General features: G+C 35.9%; 1 protein-coding gene and 1 pseudogene across 1 annotated transcript in view; both read left to right on the plus strand.

The window, feature by feature from the left end:
- CCDC85A (coiled-coil domain containing 85A) overlaps positions 1–4,053 on the plus strand; it is a 172,492-nt gene extending 168,439 nt beyond the window's left edge. The window contains 1 exon segment of the mRNA XM_006195912.3: positions 3,823–4,053. Within this exon segment, the coding sequence (XP_006195974.2) occupies positions 3,823–3,912 (90 nt within the window). The 3' untranslated portion in view covers positions 3,913–4,053.
- A 7,800-nt stretch (positions 4,054–11,853) lies between these two features.
- LOC102523535 lies at positions 11,854–12,341 on the plus strand (annotated as a pseudogene).
- The last annotated feature ends 10,172 nt before the right edge of the window (positions 12,342–22,513 follow it).

Consider the following 22,513-nt stretch of genomic DNA (forward strand, 5'->3'; position numbering starts at 1 on the left):
TTTATATGAAAATCAAACCAAATTCCCCTTGATTTTTATCTTTAGTAAATTTACTTGCAGTTTTATTAACACAGTAATGTTATAATATATTCAGGTAAGCGATCATCAGCCAATTCTGTATTCCTGAATGAACTGTGAAAGTTTGAGTAAATTTTCTAAAATATTACTAGTTGATAGCATCAGTTTCCATTTCATACTGTTTCTTAAAAGTTCCTTAAAATCAGTGTTTTAAAAACCTTTGATAAACAAAGAAAAACAGTCTTCTTCAAGTCACTGTCTTAATTGTTAGTATTTCCCTAGTTCTTCATATATGCATGCTTCACATCATGCAAAGTAGTATCTTCACCTTTCACTGGTTGATTTAAGCTCAAAAAATAGTAAGAGGAGATAAATAAGAACTTAAAAGAGATAGACACAGAAATCTATACATGAAGTCGTGGAGGAGCAGAAAACTGACATGATATTTCATGATTGCATAATCTATGTAATGATTAATGTGATTTGAATTGTTTTATCTGTTTAAATTTTTGAGTAATAAGCTTAGATGTATCATTTAAGCAAGAATATAATTGGTGAAGCTTATTAAAAAGCTAAATAGAATATTGTAGGGGAAGACATTTGTTAAAAGCAAAAATTCATGGCCGATTAAGCACTGGTTTGAATTGGCTTTATATTTTTACCTTGATATTTTATCCTTATATTCTGTGTCCATTAGGATATCAAAATAGCTTAGAAATACCCTTAAGCTTTAGGCTATTAGGACCAGATATCTCATTTATCTCCCTCCCTAAGGTGTTCCTGGAATCCAGTAAATGTTAAATAGCAAGTCCCATCGGCATTTGTATGTGCTGGGGCAAGAGTGTCAGTCTCCTCCTGCTTGCTCGTGTTGTGGCTGGTTTTCTTTTGCAACCCTTTCCACAAATTTGCTTTCCTTTCCTGCATATGTTTTTGTCTGCTTTCAAAAGGTCATGAGTTCTAGATGTCATAATTTTCTAAATGCATCACTGTTCGTCGCCCTCTGTAGCTTTTCAACCTGTCCTTAAGGTTTTCAGTTTGAATATTTACCTTAACATTTGAGCCACACACCCAGGGATGCCTGTTGCATCTCATCTGTTGACTATATAATGAGAAAATTCAGAGACTGATGTAGAACTAGAAGGAACCAGAGAGGTCATTCCCAAGTGGTTCTCAAAGAGAAATATAAGGCTCTTTCCTAATTCTGAAGTCTGGGTTTCACCCAGATCACGAGCAATTTGGATAGGAACCCCTGGGTAAGAACCCCACACTTGCATTTTAAATTTGAAAGATCCTGAACCTAAGTTACCTGCTCAAATTGTTCCCTAATGAAGAGTGAAGTCAGGAGTATACCTAGATTTTCCTTGAGGACCAGCTCTCCCCACTTTCCCAAGTGTGATTAACCTGGACACTTCAATTCTCTTTCCTCAAGAATGAAAAGCAATGTATCTTACAGAGGAGATCATCTCCCTGTGCTGAATGCCAGAATTTTTGTAAATGACTGTTTTTTGATGAAAGATTTCTAGACATTAGAAAATTTATTTCTTAGTCATAAAAGACACCCACTAATGAATTTGATCTTGATTAGTTTTGCACTAATCTTTGTTTGCCTATATTTCCAAAAATCCTTCAAAAGGCCACAGGCAGTGGCACTGTCGTTGACTTCAGAAAGCCGAAAGCTTGTCCTCCTTCGTTTACCTTCAGAAGTTCTCTGGAGTGTCTTTTCTGTCTTTGATCACCAAAATTTGAGAAAAGCAAGCTAGTTCAAATTTGATTAGCACGTCTATATTTGGAAACTATTTAAAAGCCAAGAGGAAAAATCACTGATTTAAAATATTTGTGTCACCACTGTAAGTTGTATCAGCATCGAAAACACATAGCAAATACTGGAGAATAAAGAAAAATACAGATTGTGAGTTTCATAGGTAAGTGGTTTCTTAGGAACTAGCTAAGATTCTGAAACCTATTAAACCTATGAGAGGAACTATGTGCTTTTACGGTTATGTCACAGAAATGTAAAGCTTTCTCATAGCATGAGATCAGGTAAGAGACTCAGGTAGAACCTAAAGATAACAGAAGTTTTCATCTCAGCCTCTGATATTCCTCCTGAAGAGAAGCTGTTGAAATCTGTACAATGAAAAGACTATTATTCATAGTACTATCATGTTGCTTAGTAAGCATGAAGTGCTTTTATTCTCTTCCTAAACTGTACCACAAAAATACACCACGCTCTAAGAAATTACCTTTTTGTAGTAATGGTTTTTTCATCTTAGGTTTTTGTGTTTGGTTCTTGTAAATTCCCTGAGAACAGCTGAAGTGCTTGAGTGGTCATCTCAGCAACCATCTCAGTTCATATACCCACCTGTTCTGCTCTCTTAGTTAACTAATGTCCTTGACTTATTTGAGTTCTGCCTTCTCTGAGTTTCCTTTCACTACATGGTAATTTCAGGGGTAAGGCCCACTGCATTCTACATTTGAATACTTGAAGAGGGGTTGTACTTTTGAGTTATAATCCTCTACCGCCTTATATCCACGATCATTTGAGTTTATCCGTGAAGCATTCTGGGTAGATATAATTGTATATATCATTTAAGGGCTAGAAAGGGAAAGTCCATAGCACCCTTTGGCTTCCCGATTCAGAATTAGTACCTCTTCAGTCAGTTTATTAAGAAATGACACTTTCCTAACTCCCTTGTATGCAGCTAGAGCCCTCCACTGCTGTCATCATTCCTTTCCAAATATTTAAGGACCATAACTACAGCTCCCTTCAAATATGACCGGACATCTCCACCACACTGTAGTGTCTGCTAAACCACAGACACTAACAGTTCCATTTGGCTTATAAATGAAAGTAGACAGAACCCTATATTTTGTGTGTTACCATGAATGGTACTTGGTTTTTCCCTGGAGTATCTGCTCTTTTTAAAAAGAGAAAAAAAAATTATGAATAATTATGAGCTGACTGGTTTTGTGTTCATGTTAAAGCAGTATAAAGTTTTCACGGAACTAATCTGATCCTGATCCTTACAATGAAATACTCTAGAAGGGTTATGACTGCTACTGCATGTTTCCTAATTCACGTTAATGTATTGGTGTATCATTGTTGGTTTCAGTGGTCTTATTTTGACAGATTGTATCTATTTTAGTGATTCTTCAGTTTATTCTTATCTTTTCTCTGCATTTGGGTGCTTTCTATTGTGGTAATCTGAGATACCATACTGTTTGGTAGCCAAGACTTATGATAACTGAGGCCCCCACTCTGCAGGGAAAACTAGGGACATGTACTAGTGACCCTAAGGCTACCAGCTTAGCACTTAAACAGCTAAGAACAAAAACTCCTTCATGGTCCTTAGTGGATTAAACATTTTGGTATCCCTCATTATAAATATATAATATAGGAACCAGGAGGAATTTGCTCCTGTGTTCTGAATTCTGGCTACATATTAGAATCACATTGGAAACTTTAAAACATACAGGTGACCATTCCTGTTTGAGAGTAACTCCATGTAGGCAGTGTGCAGCCAGAGTTGAGGACCACTCTTGTAACTAAGGAAGCCGGCACCATCATTCTTGAATTTTGACCCTGGTTGCTAACAAAGCATAGCAGTCCCACCTGCTGAGCAGTTCTTGTGATTTAGAAACTTGCATCACATTTCATTCTGTGCTTGAGCTCATCATGTGGGTATCCTGTCTCTTGTCTTCATATCCCTCTTTGCTCCTCTGGTAGATTCTCCCATTAAAAAAAAACAACCCACAAATCTCTTTGCGGAAGAGGACAATTAAGGTACTTACTTTTCTTTTTTTAAGGTTGTATGGAGGAAACTTGGAGATGCTGCAGGTTCGTGTCCTGGAATTAGGCAACATTTGTCTGGAAACCAGTACAAAGGACCAATGTGAGAAGCACTCTCTTTCAAACATGACACATCACCACTGCCAGAGAGATAAGAGAGAAGAAGAGAGTGGTTTTCCACAAACCTGGACTCAAAGAATAACATGGAGTGATTGTACATTGCACATATTTTCCCTCTAAAATCTTCAGTATAACTGAAGTATTTTATGTCTCTCACTTTGATGTTCACAACAGTCAATCTCGAATAAGGTAGCTTTGAAAAAAATAACCATTTTGGTACCAATATTTTCATTAGAACTAAAAAGTCTTTGACTCTTCAGGTCTAAGATTGTAACTGGGAAACCTGCATGATTGGAGGAGTCCAGTAGAGCCTCTAGTTTTGATAGAACTGAATCATTGCATCATATAATGGTGGGAGTGTTCTACCATCTTGTATTCAAGATAAGAAAACGTGGTTTCCAGCTTCCCAAGTTGAAGAGTTGAGCACCTATTTCTTATATTTTAGTCAACATAAAACTAGTTCCCTGATGCATAATTAATTTGGATGCAAGATAAATTAGGTTTCTGAGGTTTTGTTTTGATTTTTGAGGTGCTAAAAATACCACATAAATTTTTCTTACCAGCTAGAAGGGTAGCAAGACTGTGTAGAGTGCTTATCAGAGAGTACCATTTATTTCAACTGATCAAAATAAATATACCTTTTCTTTTAAACCTGATGTACCGTTCATGAAGACATCTTGGGGACATATCAACCTCCATCTTTATTCAGTGTATTCATTACTGTTAATATTACCAATTTCAATTAAAGAACAATCACATAATTTTTCCAAGTGTTTCCAGTTGTGAGATGTCAATTTCTACAGTTTCTAGACATGCTGTTATATTTAATAAACTTTCTGTAAACTTTAAAATATTGCACTGCATTTATGAAAAAAGCTTTCTTTGCCTACAGCAGCTATCTAACGTTTTATGAAACTGACGCATGTCCTTCATTATTGAAACTAAAAGCTCTTGTTCAGATTGCTTGAGGTTTGAAGAGGAGGTGTGCTAGCTTTGCTTAGTTTCTTATTTTTGGTATATATATATATATATATATATATATATATAAAAAAAAATAGACTGTGTGTATTGGAAATGCTATGATAGGTATTTTGTGTTTATCCAAATGCAATGATAGTTTCTTGTATGAATGTGCAAGAGGCCTGTGACAGAATGCTAAGTTTTTACTGTAGTTTAAGATTATAAAAGTAGGAATGCAACAATTCCCATTTTCAGATTTCTTCTAATTTACTCTGATTTGATTCACAGCAGGTATTCTGTTATTGCTCTTATTTTTAAATGGGCTTATTACACATGTATTAATTGTCACTGGTGAAGGAGTGTAAAGGAATTTCGTTATACTTTTCTGAATGTTATTGTGATGAAAAAGCAGCCCTCTGTTTTCAGAAAATATTTATTAACTAATTTGCTATAGAATTATCTCTCTAATTATCATAATTGGGTTACGATTTAAGCTCTTTTAAATGTTCTATATTTTGAGAATATTATTACTGTATAAAAGAAAATTACTTGCTATATTTACACCTTCTCTTGAAAAGCTTTCATCCTTAAATTGTTGTATTCCTATACTCTGAAGACATTTAAAACAAGTTTTTGTGCCTGCAGTAGAGCCTGCAGAAGCTAATACAAGGAACACTGGTCTTTTGACAAAAATACTTGTGTAAATTTTGATACTGTATTAAAACTATTTTTTTAAAGTTCTGCATAAAATTGAGTATCAAGTATATGTGTTCATCTTAGCAATGGTAATAAATTATTTAATCTCAGTGTTTTCTTCAAAATGTTTTTCCTAAATTGAGTAGATTTCTAATAGTCACTAAATATCATAGTGCTCCTGTGTGATGACAATATACAGAAGACCCACTGTCTCCAATATAAACAAAGCATGTTGAAATACGCTCCTAATGAGGGATTTAACATTCAGAGATTCCTCAAGTCACACTATCTTCTGTTATAATGGAGCTAAACATTTAAAATGATACTTAAGAATATTTAAAAGTAAGTTATTAAACCTTTCATATAGATTAAACTTCAATTACTTAGTAATCAAAAAGGAATATACTAGAGGGGAAATACTAAAGAAGTGGAAAACTCAGCCTCTGTATTTAAGCTTACACATTGTTGGGGGAAGATAATATACACATATGTCAAGACATAGATTGGAAAATACGCATATACACACATGTGCTCAGGCAAAGCACACACATACTTCCTGGAAATCACTAAGAAGACTGGAATAAGGCTTCCTGTACTTAGCATTAGCCCATACTTTAAATGACATAGTAGATGGACAGCCCAGGACCTGAATCTTGCTAATGCCCAATATGTTTATCAATAAAAGCGAATGGCACCCTTCTCTTATATACCAGTTTGTTAGTTTATGACCTCATTTTCCCTAGAAAAGTTAATTTACATACCTTGGCAGAATAACTTTACCTGCCTTAAAGCTGACAGACTGACAATCAGAATCTAAGCTTTTAAAATGAATGCCTTAAGTTTCTAGTGCATGTTCAAGGCACTTGGAAAATTTAGATCTGTGACATCCAGCAAAATGCTTAGGTCAATGAACTTTTAATGAATGCTTGCCACTACCATATGAGTAAACACAGCTTTGGTTCCTGACTCATCATGCTGACTGTTCTCAAGAAATACATGGAACACTAGTATCTTGGATGCCAGTGGAAACTACCTTTATCCTTGAGATCGAGATAAGTTTGCTTCAAACATCCATGTCCATGATCTTGAGGAAGTGGTAAGCCTCCTAATGGCTTCTACTGATTTCCAGAGTTTTCACTCTGTGGTAAACTTGCTGTTGCCTCATCCCCCTTCACCTCAAGTGCAAACCAATCCTCCACTAGAAATCTTGTCACCTGTTCTTGGAAAGGATCTGCCTACTTCAGTCTGGCATATCAAAGTAAATGCTCAATGAGCTCATGAAGCCTTTAGGAGGAAACTCATATACTGACTTCAAAAAGAAAAATTTCTCCATCTCATTACACAATTAAAGGACAGTATATGAGGTAGAACTATATGAAATTATCAATATCTGACCATCTTTGGATTATAAAAGCACCAATTTCATATGGTTAAGATTTTTGGTAGGAATAATTACAAAAGAAGTTGGTGTTGTCATGTTGGGCTGCGGCAATGTCAAGTATGTGCAGCACTGAATAGAGGCCTTTGGCTTAGTGAGCCGACTTTGGGCGGGCAAGTTCAGCATCTGACTCTATAATTAGCTCCAGGCATTTGAACAGCTGAACCTCCACGAGCCTCAGTGTCCTGACATGCTGAATGGAGATAACATCTTGCCAAGTTATTGAAAGGGTCCTAATTGCCTCCCTAGTTTCCAAATTCAATGACCTCGACAGTCCACAGGGAACAATGGCAAGTCCTTTAGGGCAAAGGAGCCTGGACCCATGAGCTGTGGCAATTTACACCATTAGGCTGGGAGAAGGGACTGCATCAACACTTAACCTACCACATAAAGAGATTCTAACTGCACGTACATACTTTCAAGGTCTGTTCTTTACATAACATTCAGCCTTCCACAGGCCTTGTCGTGACCAGTCACAGATCATGATTATGGGAGTGGAGAAAAAGGACATTTGTCTGAATTGCACACAGGAACAGTATGTTTGAAAAACAATTCCCACAACTATTTAACCCTATATTTGTTTTTCATGTCACTATAGACACATCTGAGAATAGTTTCACTTCAAAATAGCAGAATGAGTATCTGCTACAGCTTCCCCCTCTTGCCTTGAACCCTAAAAATGACTGAGGAGATAGTTAATGAATTCATAATCCCAGTAGAACATTAAAAATAGTAGACTTAATGGACTGGCAGTTATGATGAATTCTTTAAAGAAGGAGATGAACAGTATCTTGTTGAAAAATGGATCCATAATTCAAAGTATATGCTGGAGGGCATTATTTACAAAGGTGGCATGGTGGCAAGGGTGTGCCAGACAAGGATGAGTTTAACACATGTGTTGTGTGGGACCCTGGGATAACTGACAATAGCCAGACATTTTGACTCCTGCACGTAACTTCTCCCTCCTTGGGTCAGGCAGAGGAGGAGAGATAATCACTTCCAGGCTGGAATAGAGAGGAAGCATATCTGGATCAGAGACACGGTGCGAAGTCTTTGGATTGGTAACACCCAGATCCTTAGCTATTGACACAGCCTGTCTAGAAGTTTATCCCACCATCTCCTCTGCACTTAACTTACTTAATTTACAGAGGATGAAGTAGCTCCCCAAACCAGCATCCTGACCTGCTTCTTCAACCAAGTTGTAGAATAAACACAGCAGACTAATAAGGAAATTTCAATACCAAGATGGGTATACAACCGAACCTCATCCAACATTTCTCTCTCGCTTCACTTTCTTTCATTTCCTTCATCCTTCCCTCCTTCTCTTTCTTAGTTTTTTAATTGCCCTATTTTATACCAGTTTAAATGTTAAAGCTCCCTCAAAACCATTTGGAAATAAAGATAAATCAGTATAGTCTCACTTCATCGAGATTTAAGAATGTCCCTTTAAAACCCAAGATCCTCTCATTTTGCAGTAATGTTTCTCACAGTTTTGATGCCCAAGTTAAAATTCCATTTGGTCTTATTACCAAGAAGGTTTTTGTTTCCTAAACCAGAACCTTCAGTTTTCTAGATCCTGTTCTAAAGTGATAGCATACAATATACATCATAATTGCCATGGCAACAACAGATTCATATGCTAATGAGGAGTGCAGTTTTATAGAAACACAAAGAACCCTGGAATTAGCCTCTGATTCTAGGGGCCATTGCTGGGTATGGACTAGCCTGCGTGAGCTTAATATCGCATTTCAGAAAGGTCTTACTCAAATCTGTTTTCCCTTTGCAAAAATCTGGGTTAGGCAGGAACGGGTTTCTGACAGGCCGAGTAACAGTCTCCAGGGTATTTTTTCTTTAAACCATCACCATTCCCCAGGCTCAGCCTAGCTCCACTACTCAGCAGTGAATACACTGACTGGCCACCCAAGATTCATTTTTCTCTTTTTTTCCAAGACGGTTTTCCTTTGCTTTAGAAAGACACTGCTCTTTCACACAGTCCAAGAGAAGTGGGAGAAGCTGTTTCGAACTCCAGAGCTGAATCCTGATGATTGTATAGCCTAGACTCAAAGTCCATCTTGGTAATCTTATTTTACTTGCTAATAATCGGTTCAGGAAGCCAATCTTCACCCAATCAGCACATTACCATGTATTGCTAAGTCCCAACTGTGGCAACATGACTTAGCAAGTCTCATCTAAGTTCCTGGGGAAGAAATTTTACTTCATGGGAAGGGGAGAGGTTATTTATGTTTTTTCTCTTGTTAGGTGTGCTAAGGAAGAGCTGTTTGCTGCATGCAGCCATGTAGACTGTCATTGAGAATTCGTCCTGAGGAGAAAGCATACACACGTCAAAGGGTAGGGCCAAGAGAATGCGGAGAAAGGGAGCTGAAACACTGACTATACCTTGTCTGGAATCCAACCCAGCTTCCAGACTCTCAGAGAGATCCAAATTTGCCCTATTGGTTTTGATTTGGGATTCTGTTACTGACTACCCAAAATCCTACTTAATAATACTACATACTTCAAATGTTATGAATTGAATATTTGGTCTGCTGATGTAGAAAACTGCAAGATAATTAAATAACTGATCCCTTTAACTACTATCACAAAAGAGAGGGTCTATGTTATCTTTATGTAACAGAGTAAAAAGAAATTGGCAAGATGGTGGAGTAAGAGGATGTGGAGCTTACCTCCTCCAACAAACACATCAAAAATACATCTACACATGGAACAATCCTCATGGAAAACTAACTGGAAACTGTCAGAAGGATTCCTATACAACCAATACTGTATGAAAGATACACACATAATTGGGTAGGATGAGAAGGAAAGCATTGGGTCAGGACCTGTGCCCCTGGCAGAGGACCAAGAGGAAAAGGAAGACTACACAGGCAAACACTTGCCCTGGGGAGTGAGCAAGTCAAACCACAGACTGGGTATCCCAGTCCTGGAGTCCTAGCTGTAGGAGACAAGCCCATTTGGCTGCCAGAAAAGCACTGGGACAGACAGAAAGACTGGAGAAGACCTAGATTCCAGTTCTGAGGAGCACATACATGCTGGCTTGCCCCCCCAGGCATGGCAGAGAGAGGTCCCAGCTCAAGCCAAGTGAACGCTCCCACCCTGTCCACTCCATGCCGTAGTCTATCACTAGATCTGGGGTGGCCACAACAGGGGAAAAGATGCTACCAGGGGCAAAGTCTGAGCAAAGCCCCAGATGCCTATACAGGCAGAACACTGGACCTCTGTAAATGCATGAGCTCCACTTGCTTCAGAACCTCCCTCCTTTGGGGCACAGGCCCTAATGTGGGGAGAAGGGAAAACACACACTTAAAGGGAACAGAGCTAATTGAGCCCAAACCTCAGGTCTTCTATTTCAGCAACTTGGCAGTAGACTCCACTCCTGATAAGTCAGTTACAGCCACTGAGTAGAGAAGAAGTCTCAGCCTCACACCCTTCCTGGGCTCTAGCTCCTCTATCACCAGCCACACCCCCAACCAAGGTGAGAGCTGCCAGCACTCCCTGAGGAAAGACGTGACTGGCATCCACATCGAATTCAGCCCTGCCGCAAAGGCCCTGGGCACACAGTTTCCATAGGTATACTCCCACATAAGAACACCCCTTCAAGACCAAAATAGATAACTGTTTCACCTCAATTCATAGAGACAAAGAAAGTTAAACATGAAAAAGGAGAGGGACTACTCTCAACTGAAAAAGCAAGAGAAAACCTTTGAAAAAATAATGAAATAGAAATAAGCAATTTACCAAACAGATAATTCAAAATATTGGTAATAATAATGCTGACTGAATTAGGGAAGAAGACTGATCCAAACACAAATCATTTTAACATGGAACTAGAAATTATAAAGAGGACACAATCAGAAAGAGATTTATTCAGTATCTGAGATAAAAAGCCTGCTAGAAGCAATGAATATAGACTAAATGACACAGAAGAATGTATAAGTGATCTGGAAGACAGAGTAATAGAAATCACCCATCAGAACAGCACACAGACAAATGAAAAAACATGAGTGCAACATATGAGATCTTTGAGATAACATCAAACATGCCAACATTTGTATTACAGAGGTTCCAGAAAGAAACAAGGGAGGTAAGACTTCTAAAAAGCTATTTGATGATTTATGGCTGAAAATTTCCCAAACTAGAAGGAAATAGACATCTGGGTACAGGGAAGCACAAAAGGTCCCAAACAAGATGAACCTCAACAGACCCACAAGTCATATCATAATTAAAATCGCCAAAGTTAAATATAAAAAGAGAATTCTAAAAGCAACAAGAGAAAGAGTCATATACAACGGGAACCCCATAAAGCTATCAGCTGATTTTTTGCAGGTCAGAAGCGAGTGGCATGATATATTCAAAGTCTTGAAAGGGAAAAACCTGCAACTCAGGATATTTTACCCAGGAAGATTATTATTTAGAATAGAAGGAGAGAGAAATAATTTCTTAGACAAGCAAAAACTATAAAGTAGGTACTAAATCTACCTTAAAAGAAATACTGAAGGGTCTTCTATAAATAGAAAAGAAGCAAGAATACATAGGAAAGGGAAAATCCCAAAAGGCAAATATATAGTAAGGATTGAGTATCACTTAAACCAACACACAGATTAAAAGACAAAAATCTGTAAAAGCAACAATAATGACAATAAACAGTTAAGACATATGCTTAAGATGTAAAATGTGACATCAAAAAGAAAAATTGGGGGAGGGGAGTAAAAATGTAGCTCTTTTAGAATGCATTTGAACTTACATGACTATCAGTTCAAAAACAACTGGAAAATTCCTTTCAGCCGGAACCACCATCTTGCAGTAATTCATCAAAATGATGAACACAAAGGGAAAGAGGAGGGGCACCCTGCTACATGTTCTCGAGGCCTTTTAGGAAACATGGAGTTGTTCCTTTGGCCACATACATGCGAATCTATAAGAAAGGTGATATTGTAGACATCAAGGGAACTGGTACTGTTCAAAAAGGAATGCCCCACAAATGTTACCATGGCAAAACTGGAAGAGTCTACAATGTTACCCAGCATGCTGTTGGCATTATTGTAAACAAGTTAAGGGCAAGATTCTTGCCAAGAGAATTAATGTGCGTGTTGAGCATACTAAACGAGTGAGGGAAAATGATTACAAAAAGAAGGAAGCCAAAGAGAAAGGTACATGGGTTCAGCTGAAGCACCAGCCTGCTCCACCCAGAGAAGCCCACTTTGTGAGAACCAATGGAAAGGAGCCTGAACTGTTGGAACCCATTCCTTATGAATTCATGGCATGAAAGGTGTAAAGAAAATAAAAGACCTGCACTGTAAAAAACAAAAAACAAAAAACAAAAAACCTGGAAAATAAAGATTAAAATGGCAGTATGTACATACCTGTCAATAATTACTTTAGATTTCAATGGACTAAATGCTCAAATGTAAAGACAGAGCGGCAGATTGGGTTAAAAAAAAAAAACCACGAACCTGAAATATGCCACCTACAAAAAACTCACTTTGGGGTGAAAGACACACAGACTCAAAGTGAGGAGAAGGAAAAAAGATATCAAGCAAAATGAAATGATAAGAAAGTGGGGATAGCAATACTTACATCAAACAAAATAGACTTTAAAACAAAAACTATAATAAAAGACAAAGAAGGACATTATATACTGATAAATGGATTAATACAGTAAGAGGCTATCACACTCATTAACTTATATGTGCAGAACACAGGTGCATGTAAATATACAAAGCAAATACTAACACATATAAAGGGAGAAACTGACAATACAATCATAGTAGGGGACTTTAAACACCACACTGACATCAATGGACAGCTCATCCAGATGGAAAAATCAATAAGACAACAGTAGTATTAAATGACACTACAGACCAGCTGGACTTAAGTGAGAGCTACAGGGTGTTAATTCCAAAAACAGCAGAATATACACTCTTTTCAGGTGAACATGGAACATTCTCCAGGATAGATAACATACTACGGCACAAAACAAGCCTCAATAAGTTTAGAAGGATAAAAATGAAATTAGAAATCAACACCAGAAAGAAAATGGGAAAAGAACAAACATGAGGACCTTACATGCTACTAAAAAACCAATGGGTCAATGATGAAGTCAAACACATTTCAGAAAATACCTTGAGATGAAGAAAATGGAAACACTACAAAATCTATGGGATGCAGCAAAAGCAGTTTTAAGAGGGAGGTTCATAGAGATAACAGGCCTTCCTTAAGAAACAAGGAAAATCTCAAACAAACCACCTAAACTACCACCTAAAAGAATTAGAAAAACAAGAACAAAGAAAGAGAAAATAAGCAGAAGGAAGGAAATAATAAAGATCAGAAAGGAAATAAATGAAATACAAACAACAGAAAAGAAGAAACAAAGAGTTGGGTTTTTGATAAGCAAAACTGAAAACCATTTAGCCAGGCTGACCACAAAGAAAGAGAGAGGACTCAAATAAACAAAATAAGAAATGAAAGAGGAGACGTAACAAACAATGCCACAGAAATACAAAAAAATCCTAAGACAATACTATCAACATTTTATGCCTACAAATTAAAAAACGTAGAAGAAATGGACAAATTTCTACAAACATACAACCTTCCAAGACTGAGTCAAGAAGAAACAGATGATTTTAACAGATCAATCACTAGAAGTGAAGTTGAATTTATAATAATTTTAAAAAAAGTCCCAGGAAACAGACAACTTTACAGAGAAATTCTGACAGACATCTAAAGAACTAGTATCTATACTTCTCAAACTCTTCCAAAAATTGAAGAGGAAGGAACAATCCCAAATCATTCTATGAGGCCATGAGCACACTGATAATAAAACTAGACAAAGACACTACTGAAAAAAATTTACAGGCCAATATCTTTGATAAATATGGGTGTAAAATTCCTCAACAAAATATTAGCGAAATGAATCCAACAATACATGAAAAGGATCATACGCATTACAACCAATACTACAGAAATACAAAAAACCATAAGACAATACTATGAACAACTATATGGAAACAAACTGGACAATTTAGAAGAAATAGACAAGTTTCTGGAAATATACAGTCCACCAAGACTGAATCAGGAAGAAATAGATCAACTGAACAGCCTAATCACTAAAAATGAAATAGAATCAGCAATGAAAAGCCTCACATGAAACAAAAGTCCAGGACCATCTAGATGGCGTCACTGGGGAATTCTACCAAACATACAAAGAAGAACTCATACTGATGTTTCTCAAACTCTTCTAAAAGATTGAAAAGGAGGGAATACTCCCAAACTCATTCTATGAAGCCACCATCACCCTGATACCAAAACCAGACAAAGACAATACCAAAAAAGAAAATTATAGGCCAATATCATTGATGAACATAGAAGCAAAAATCCTCAGCAAAATATCAGCAAACAGAATCCAACAACATCAACTACACATAAAAAAGATCATATACCATGATCAAGTTGGATTCATCCCAGGGACATAAGGATGGTACAACATAGCACGATCAATCAGTGTGATACAACACATTAACAAGAGAAAGGACAAAAATCATACGATCATCTCAACAGATGCAGAAAAAGTATTTGATAAAATTCAATACCTATTTATGATTTAAAAAAAACTCTTACCAAAGTGGGTATGGGGGGACATATCTCAACATAATAAATGCTACTTATGACAAACCCACAGCCAGCATAATACTCAATGGTGAAAAGCTGAAAGCCTTCCCACTAAAATCTGGGAACAAGACAAGGATGCCCACTCTCACCACTTCTATTCAACACAGTTTTGGAAGTCCTAGCCACAGCAATCAGGCAAGATAAAGAAATAAAAGGGATCCAAATTGGATGAGAAGAGGTAAAATTTCACTACATGTGGATGACATGGTACTATACAGAATGTAGTTTGGTGCAGGCCATTATTGAAAACTATGAGATTCCTCAAAATACTAAAATTAGACTTACATATGATACAGCAGTCCCATTCCTGGGCATATATACAGAGGGAACCTTAATTTAGACAGATACATGTACTGCAATGTTCACAGCAGCACTACTTACAATAGCCAAGACACGGAAGCAACCTAAATGTCCACTGATAGATGACTGGATAAAGAAGTCGTGGTATAGTTATACAATGGAGTACTACTCAGCCATAAAAAATAATAAAATAATGCCATTTGCAGCAACATGGACGGACCTAGAGATTGTCATTTTAAGTGAAGCAGGTCAGAAAGAGAAAGAAAAATACCATATAATATCACTTTTATGTGGAATCTTAAAAAAAAAGAGACAAACAGACTTATTTACAAAACAGAAATAGAAAACAAACTTATGGTTACTGGTAGGGAAGGGGGTGGGAAGGGATAAATTAGGAGTTTGAGATTTGCAGATACTAATATATATAAAATAGATAACAAATTCATACTGTATAGCACAGGGAACTATATTCAATATCTTGTAGTAACTTATGGTGAAAACAAATATATGTATGTTCAAGTATGAATGAAGCATTATGTTGTATACCAGAAATTGACACAACATTATAAACTGACTCTATATATATATGTGTTTTGTGTGTGTGTGTGTGTGTGTGTGTGTGTGTGTGTGTGTGTGTGTATATATATAATGAATAAACAACCCTAAAATCTCCACACAAAAACTACTAGAGCTTGGGGGAGGGTATAGCTCAAGTGGTAGAGCGCATGCTTAGCATCCATAAGGTCCTGGGTTCAACCCCCAGGACTTCCTCTAAAAATAAATAGGTAAACCTAATTACCTCCCCCCTAAAAAATAAAAAAAATTTTAAAAAAGAAAACTACTAGAGCTAATAAAAGAATTCAGCAAGGTAGCAGGATACAAGATTAACATATAGCAATCAGTTGCATTTCTTTACACTAACAATGAATTAGCAGGAAAAGAAAATAAAGAAACAATCCCTTTTAAAATTGCATCCAAAACAGTAAAATACTTAGGAATAAATCTGATCAAGGAGGTGAAAGAATTGTACATGGAGAACTACAAAACATTGATTAAGGAAATTAAAGACGACTTAAAGAAATGGGAAGATAGCCCATGCTCTTGGATTAGGAAGAGTCAATATTGTTAAAATGGCCATACTGCCCAAAGCAATCTACAGATTTAATGTGATCCCTATCAAATTACCCAGGACATTCTTCACAGAACTGTAACAAATAATCCTAAAATTTATATGGAATCACAAAAGACCCAGAGTTGCCAGAGAAATACTGAAGAAAAAGAACAAAGCTAGAGGAATAATCCTCCCAGACTTCAGACACTACTACAGAGCTACAGTAATCAAAACAGCATGGTATTGGCACAAAAAACGGACATATGGATCAATGGAACAGAATAGAGCCCAGAAATAAACTCAGAGACTTTTGGTCAATTAATCTTCAACAAAGGAGGCGAGAATATACAATGGAATAAAGACAGTCTCTTAAGCAAGTGGTGTTGAGAAAACTGGACAGCAACATGCAAATCAATAAAGTTAGAACACTCCCTCACTCTATACACAAAAATAAACTCAAAATGGCTTAAAGATTTAAATATAAGCACATGACACTCTAAACTTCCTAGAAGAAAGCATAGACAAAACATTCTCTGACATAAATCTTAGCAATGTCCTCTTAGGGCAGCCTACCCAGGCAATGGAAATAAAAGGAAAAATGAACAGATAAGACCTAATTAAACCTGTAAGCTTTTGCACAGCAAAGGAAACCATAAGTAAAACAAAATAATAACCTATGAAATGGGAGAAAATATTTGCAAATGATGTGGCTGACAAAGGTTTAATTTCCACAATATATAAATTCATACAATTTAATAAGTAAAAAAATAAACCCAATCCAAAAATGGACAGAAGACCTATAACAAGCAGTTTTCCAAGGAAGATATATCAATGGCCAATAGGCACATGAAAAAAATGCTCAATACAGCTAATTATCAAAGAATGCAAATCGAAACTACAATGAGCTATCACAATAGCCAAGACATGGAAGCAACCTAAAAGTCTACTGACAGATGACTGGATAAAGAAACTGTAGTATATTTATACAATGGAATACTACTCAGTGATTAAAAAAAAGAATAATATAATGCCATTTATGGCCACATAGATGGTCCTGGAGATCTTCATTCTAAGCGAAGTAAGTCAGAAAGAGAAAGAAAAATACCATATATCACTCATATGTGGAATCTAAAAAAAAGAAAGAAAAAAGGACATTAATGAACTCCTCTACAAAACAGAAACAGACTCACAGACATAGTAAACAAACTTATAGTTACCAGGAGATAGAGCATGGGAAGGGATTAATTTGGTAGTTTGAGATTTGCAAATAATAACCATTATATATAAAAATAGATAAAAACCAGATTTCTTCTATATAGCATGGGGGACTATATTCAACACCTTGTAATAACCTTTAATGAAAAAGAATATGAAAACGAATACATGTGTGTGTGTGTATGTGTATATATATATATATATATATATATATATATATATATATATATATATACACATATATATACATACACACACACGACTGGGACATTATGCTATACACCAGAAAATCACACATTGTAACTGACTATACTTCAATTAATAAAAAAAGATTTTTAAAAAAGGATCATACATGATGATGAAGTTGGATTCATTTCAGGGTCACAAAAATGGTTCAACATATGCAAATCAGTCGATGTGATGTACCACCTTAATAAAGGGAAAGACCAAAAAAAACTTGATTATCTCAATAAATACAGAAAAAGCATTTGACAAAATTCAGCATCTATTCACAATAAAAACTCTCACCAGGATGGGTACAATGGGAACAAATCTCAACATAATAAAGGCCATTTGAAACAAAACCCACACCCAGTCGTGCTCAAGAGTGAAAAACCTGAAAGCATTCCCAGTAAACTGAGGAACAAGACAAAGACGCCTACTCTCACTACTGCATTTAATATGGTATTGGAAGTCTTAGCCACAGCAATCAAATAATAAATAAAAAGTATCCAAATTGAAAAGGAAGAGGTAAAACTGTCACTATTTGCAGAAGACACAATACTCTATAGAAAGAATCCTAAAGTCACCACCCCCAAAACTATTAGAATAAATAAATTCAGCAAAGTAGCAGGATACAAAATTAATATACAGAAATATATTATTTCTTTATACTAATAATGAAATATCAGAAAGTAAAAAAAAAAAAATTCCATTTAAAATTGTGTTAAAAAAATACCTAGGAACAAAGTTAACAAAGGAGGTGAAAGATTATACGCTGAAAACTGTAAAACAAAGTAAACTGAAAATGATTCAAAGAAATGGAAAGATACCCCATGCTCTTGGATTGGAAGAATTAATATTGTTAAAATGTCCATACTACCCAATCTACAGATTTAATCTAAGCAATCTACAGATTTAATGCGATCCCTATGAAAATACCCATGGCATTTTACACAGAACTAGAATAATCCCAAAATTTATATGGAATCACAAAGGCTGCGAATTGGCAAAGCAATCTCAAGATAAAAGAACAAAGCTGGATGTATCTTGCTTCTAGAGTTCAGATTATACTACAGAAGCTACAGTGACCAACACAGTATCATACTGGCACAAAAACATATAAATCAATAGAAGAGAACAGAGCCCAGAAATACTCATGCACCTACAGTCAATTAATCTATGACAAAGAGGCAAGAATATACAATGAAGAAAATACAGTCTCTTCAACAAGTGGTGTTGGGAAAGCTGGGCACCCTGATGTAAATCAATGAAATTAGAACACTCTCTCATACCATATACAAAAGTAAACTTAGTCTAAATGGTTTAAAAACCTAAATACAAGACACAACATCATTAAATTCCTAGAAGAGAACACAGGCAAAACATTCTCTGACATAAATCACAACAATATTTTCTTAGTCTCCAGAGGTGAAAGAAATAAAAGCAAAAATAAACAAATGGGGCCTAATAAAATTTAAAAGCTTTTGCACAGCAAAAGAAACCATCAACAAAACTAAAAGACAACTTACGCAATGGGAGAAAATATTTACAAATGATGTAAACAACAAGGGATTAGTATCCAAAATAAAAAAACAACTCATACAACTCAGTATCTAAAAACCAAACAACCCAATCAAGAAGTTGACAGAAGACCTAAGTAGTCATTTTTCTCAAAGAAGACATACAGATGGCCAACAGGCACATGAAAAGATGCTCAGCATCACTGATTATTTGAGAAATGCAAATAAAAACTACAATGAGATACCACCTCACACCAGTCAGAATGGCTAGTATCAAAAAGTCCACAAATAATAAATGCTAGAGAAGGTGTGGAGAAAAGGGAACCCTCCTACATTGTTGATAAGAATGTAACTTGGTCCAGTCACTATGCAGAACAGTATGGAGCTTCCTTAAAAAACTAAAAATAGACCTACCATATTCCAGTGATCCCACTTCTGTGTACAGATTTGGAAAAATGAAAACTCTAATTTGAGAAAATACATTCATTCACCTCAATGTTTATAGCAATGCATATGACTGGCTTAAGAAGAATTGGTATACAAATACAAAATGGAATATTACTCAGCCATAGAAAAGAATTAAATATTTCTGTTTTCAACAACATGGCTGGACCTAGAAAATATTATGCTTAACTAAATAGGAAGAGCAAGACAAATACTATATGATAGCACTGACAAGTGGAATTATAAAAAAAAATAATACAAATGGATCTATATACAAAAAGACTCACTGACACAGAAAACAAACTTACAGTTACTAAAGGGGAGGGGGAAGAGGGACAAATTAGGAGTATGGGATCAACAAATACAAGCTACTATATATACAACAGATAAGAAGAATTTACTACTGTAATAGTAATAATAGACAGGAATATCTATTCAGTATCTGGTAACAACCTATGATGGAATATACTCTGCAAAAAAGAAAAATGGAATCACTATGCTGTACACCTGAAACTAACACAATATCATAAATCAACTATAATTAAATAAATAAATAATAACCCAGTCATAAAATGGGCAGAGGACCTGAATAAGCATTATTTCAAAGAATACATACAAATGACTACCATGCCCATGAAAAGATGCTCAGTGTCACTAATTATTACAGAAAGGCAAATCAAGACAACAATGAGCTATCACTTCACACCTGTCAGAATGGCTATCACCAAGAAGTCTACAAATAACAAATGTCAGTGAGGATATGGAGAAATGAGAACACCTGTCCACTATTGGTGGGAATGTAAATTGGTGCAGCCACTATTGAAAGCAGTATGGAGGTTTCTCAAGAAACTAAAAATTGAACTACCATGTGATCCAACAATTCCACTCCTGGGTATATATCCAGAAAATATGAAAACATTAATTTGAAAATATCTTTTACCCCACTGTTCATAGCTGCACTGTTTACAATAGCCAAAACATGGAAGAAACCCAAGTGCCCATCAACAGACAACTGGATTAAGAAGTTGTGTGTGTGTGTGTGTATATATATTATATATGTATATGTATATGTGTATGTGTACACACACACACACACACACACACACACACACACAATGGAGTACTATTCAGCCATAAAAAGGATAAAATATTGTCATTTGCAGCAACATGGATGGACCTAGAGACTACTATGCTTAGTGAAATCAGATAATGAAAAATTCTGTATGATATCATTTATACATGGAATCTCAAAAATACAAATGAACTTATATGCTAAAGAGAAACAGCCTCACAGATATACAAGACAAACTTGTAGTTACTAAACAGGAGAGGAAGAGGGGAGTGGCTATATAGGGGTATGAGATTAACAGACACAAACTACTATGTGTAAAATTGATAACAAGCACTTACTGTACAGCACAAGGAAGTATAGCCATTATCTTATAATAACCTATAATGGAGTATAATCTGCAAAAATATTGAATCACTAAGCTGTACACCTAAAACCAGTACAGTATTTAAGTCAATTATACTTTGATAAAAAAAATTACAAGTAGAGCTTCATGGTATTCCTCATTCCTTTTGCTTCCCCACCCTCCTCACCATCTTATCTCCTGACCTTTCCATACTCCAATTCATCTGGGAGAAGAAATAAAACAATGCTGAGGCAGAATCTCAACAGTAAAAGACAACTGCTTGCAGCAATGCAGTAGGGAGAATGAGAGGCAGTGTTTCAGACCCAGCTATGCTAGGGGTTAAGGAGAGAGGGGAGGAGGAGATGGAGGGACCAGGACGGTATGCCCAGGACTGATGTGGATGAGAGAGGGCCACTGAGACGTTAAGAGAATCCTAGCAATTTTAGATTTTCCAAGAATAAAAGTAGACCAGAGATGTTAATAGAACTCTGGACTTTGAGTTTGCCAGTTTTTCCAAATTATAAAATATTTCAAAGATTTAGTGAAAACAGAGGATGTTTTAACAAATGCTAACATTTTGCTAACATTTGATTCACTCTTACCAGAAAACATTTTTATATACCTCTTTTGAACTTCCTTTCTTATTCATCTAGAGGCAATATCTGTTCCAGAGTTTGTATGTGTCCTTTCCATTCATAGTTTCATAACATAAATATGTGCATACATATAGAAAATTGTTCATGTATTTTGTACATTTACAGAAATGTCATCCCCCCATAACTTTTTCATTCAACATTTGAGATAGGTACATGTTAATTCATGAAGATCTAATTCATATTTTGAAATTGCTGCCTAATTTTTCATTGTAAGAATATACTGCTGATTTATTATTACCCAAAGTATCGGTTAGGTTAGTTAGATTATTTTGCTATTAAGATTATTTTGCTATTATAAGTAATGCTCAATGAAAACTAGTGTGTATTTCTCTCTGTTCACCTGTGCCAGAGTTTCTAGAGTATACACATAGAAGTGAAATGGCTTGTTCACAGGGTGTAAATATCTCCAACTATAAGATATTGCCTGACTGTCCTCTGGAGTGGTTGTGCCTACTTACCAGTAGAGGAATCAAGGGATCTATTTCCCCATGTACTTAACGTTTGGCACATATGACCTTTTACAGTTTGTGCTGATCTGATAGATACAAAATTTTTAGTCTGCTTTACCTCTAATCCGTGAGTGGTATTAATCATCATCATGTTTATCAGCCTATCAGTTTTCCTCTTGAAATCCCTGTACTTTAACCGTTTGTCTACTAGGTTTTTATTTTCTTTAGAGCTTTATATACTCTATTTATTATGTCTTTGAGGGTTATATGCATTACAGATATCTTCTCCAATTTTTTTCACGGTATTAAAATTCTTATAAAGAAGCCTTTAGTATTTATGTACTAATTTTTTTTTGTATTCTCTTATGACTTTTGCTTTTTTGCACTTTAAGAAACTCTTCTTAAGGAGATAGGCCAAGATGGTGGAGTAGAAAAACTCTGAGCTCACCTCCTCTCACAGGCACACTAAAGTCACA

This window comes from Camelus ferus, chromosome 15 (genome assembly GCF_009834535.1).
Source record: "Camelus ferus isolate YT-003-E chromosome 15, BCGSAC_Cfer_1.0, whole genome shotgun sequence".
NCBI classification, from domain to species: Eukaryota; Metazoa; Chordata; class Mammalia; order Artiodactyla; family Camelidae; genus Camelus; species Camelus ferus.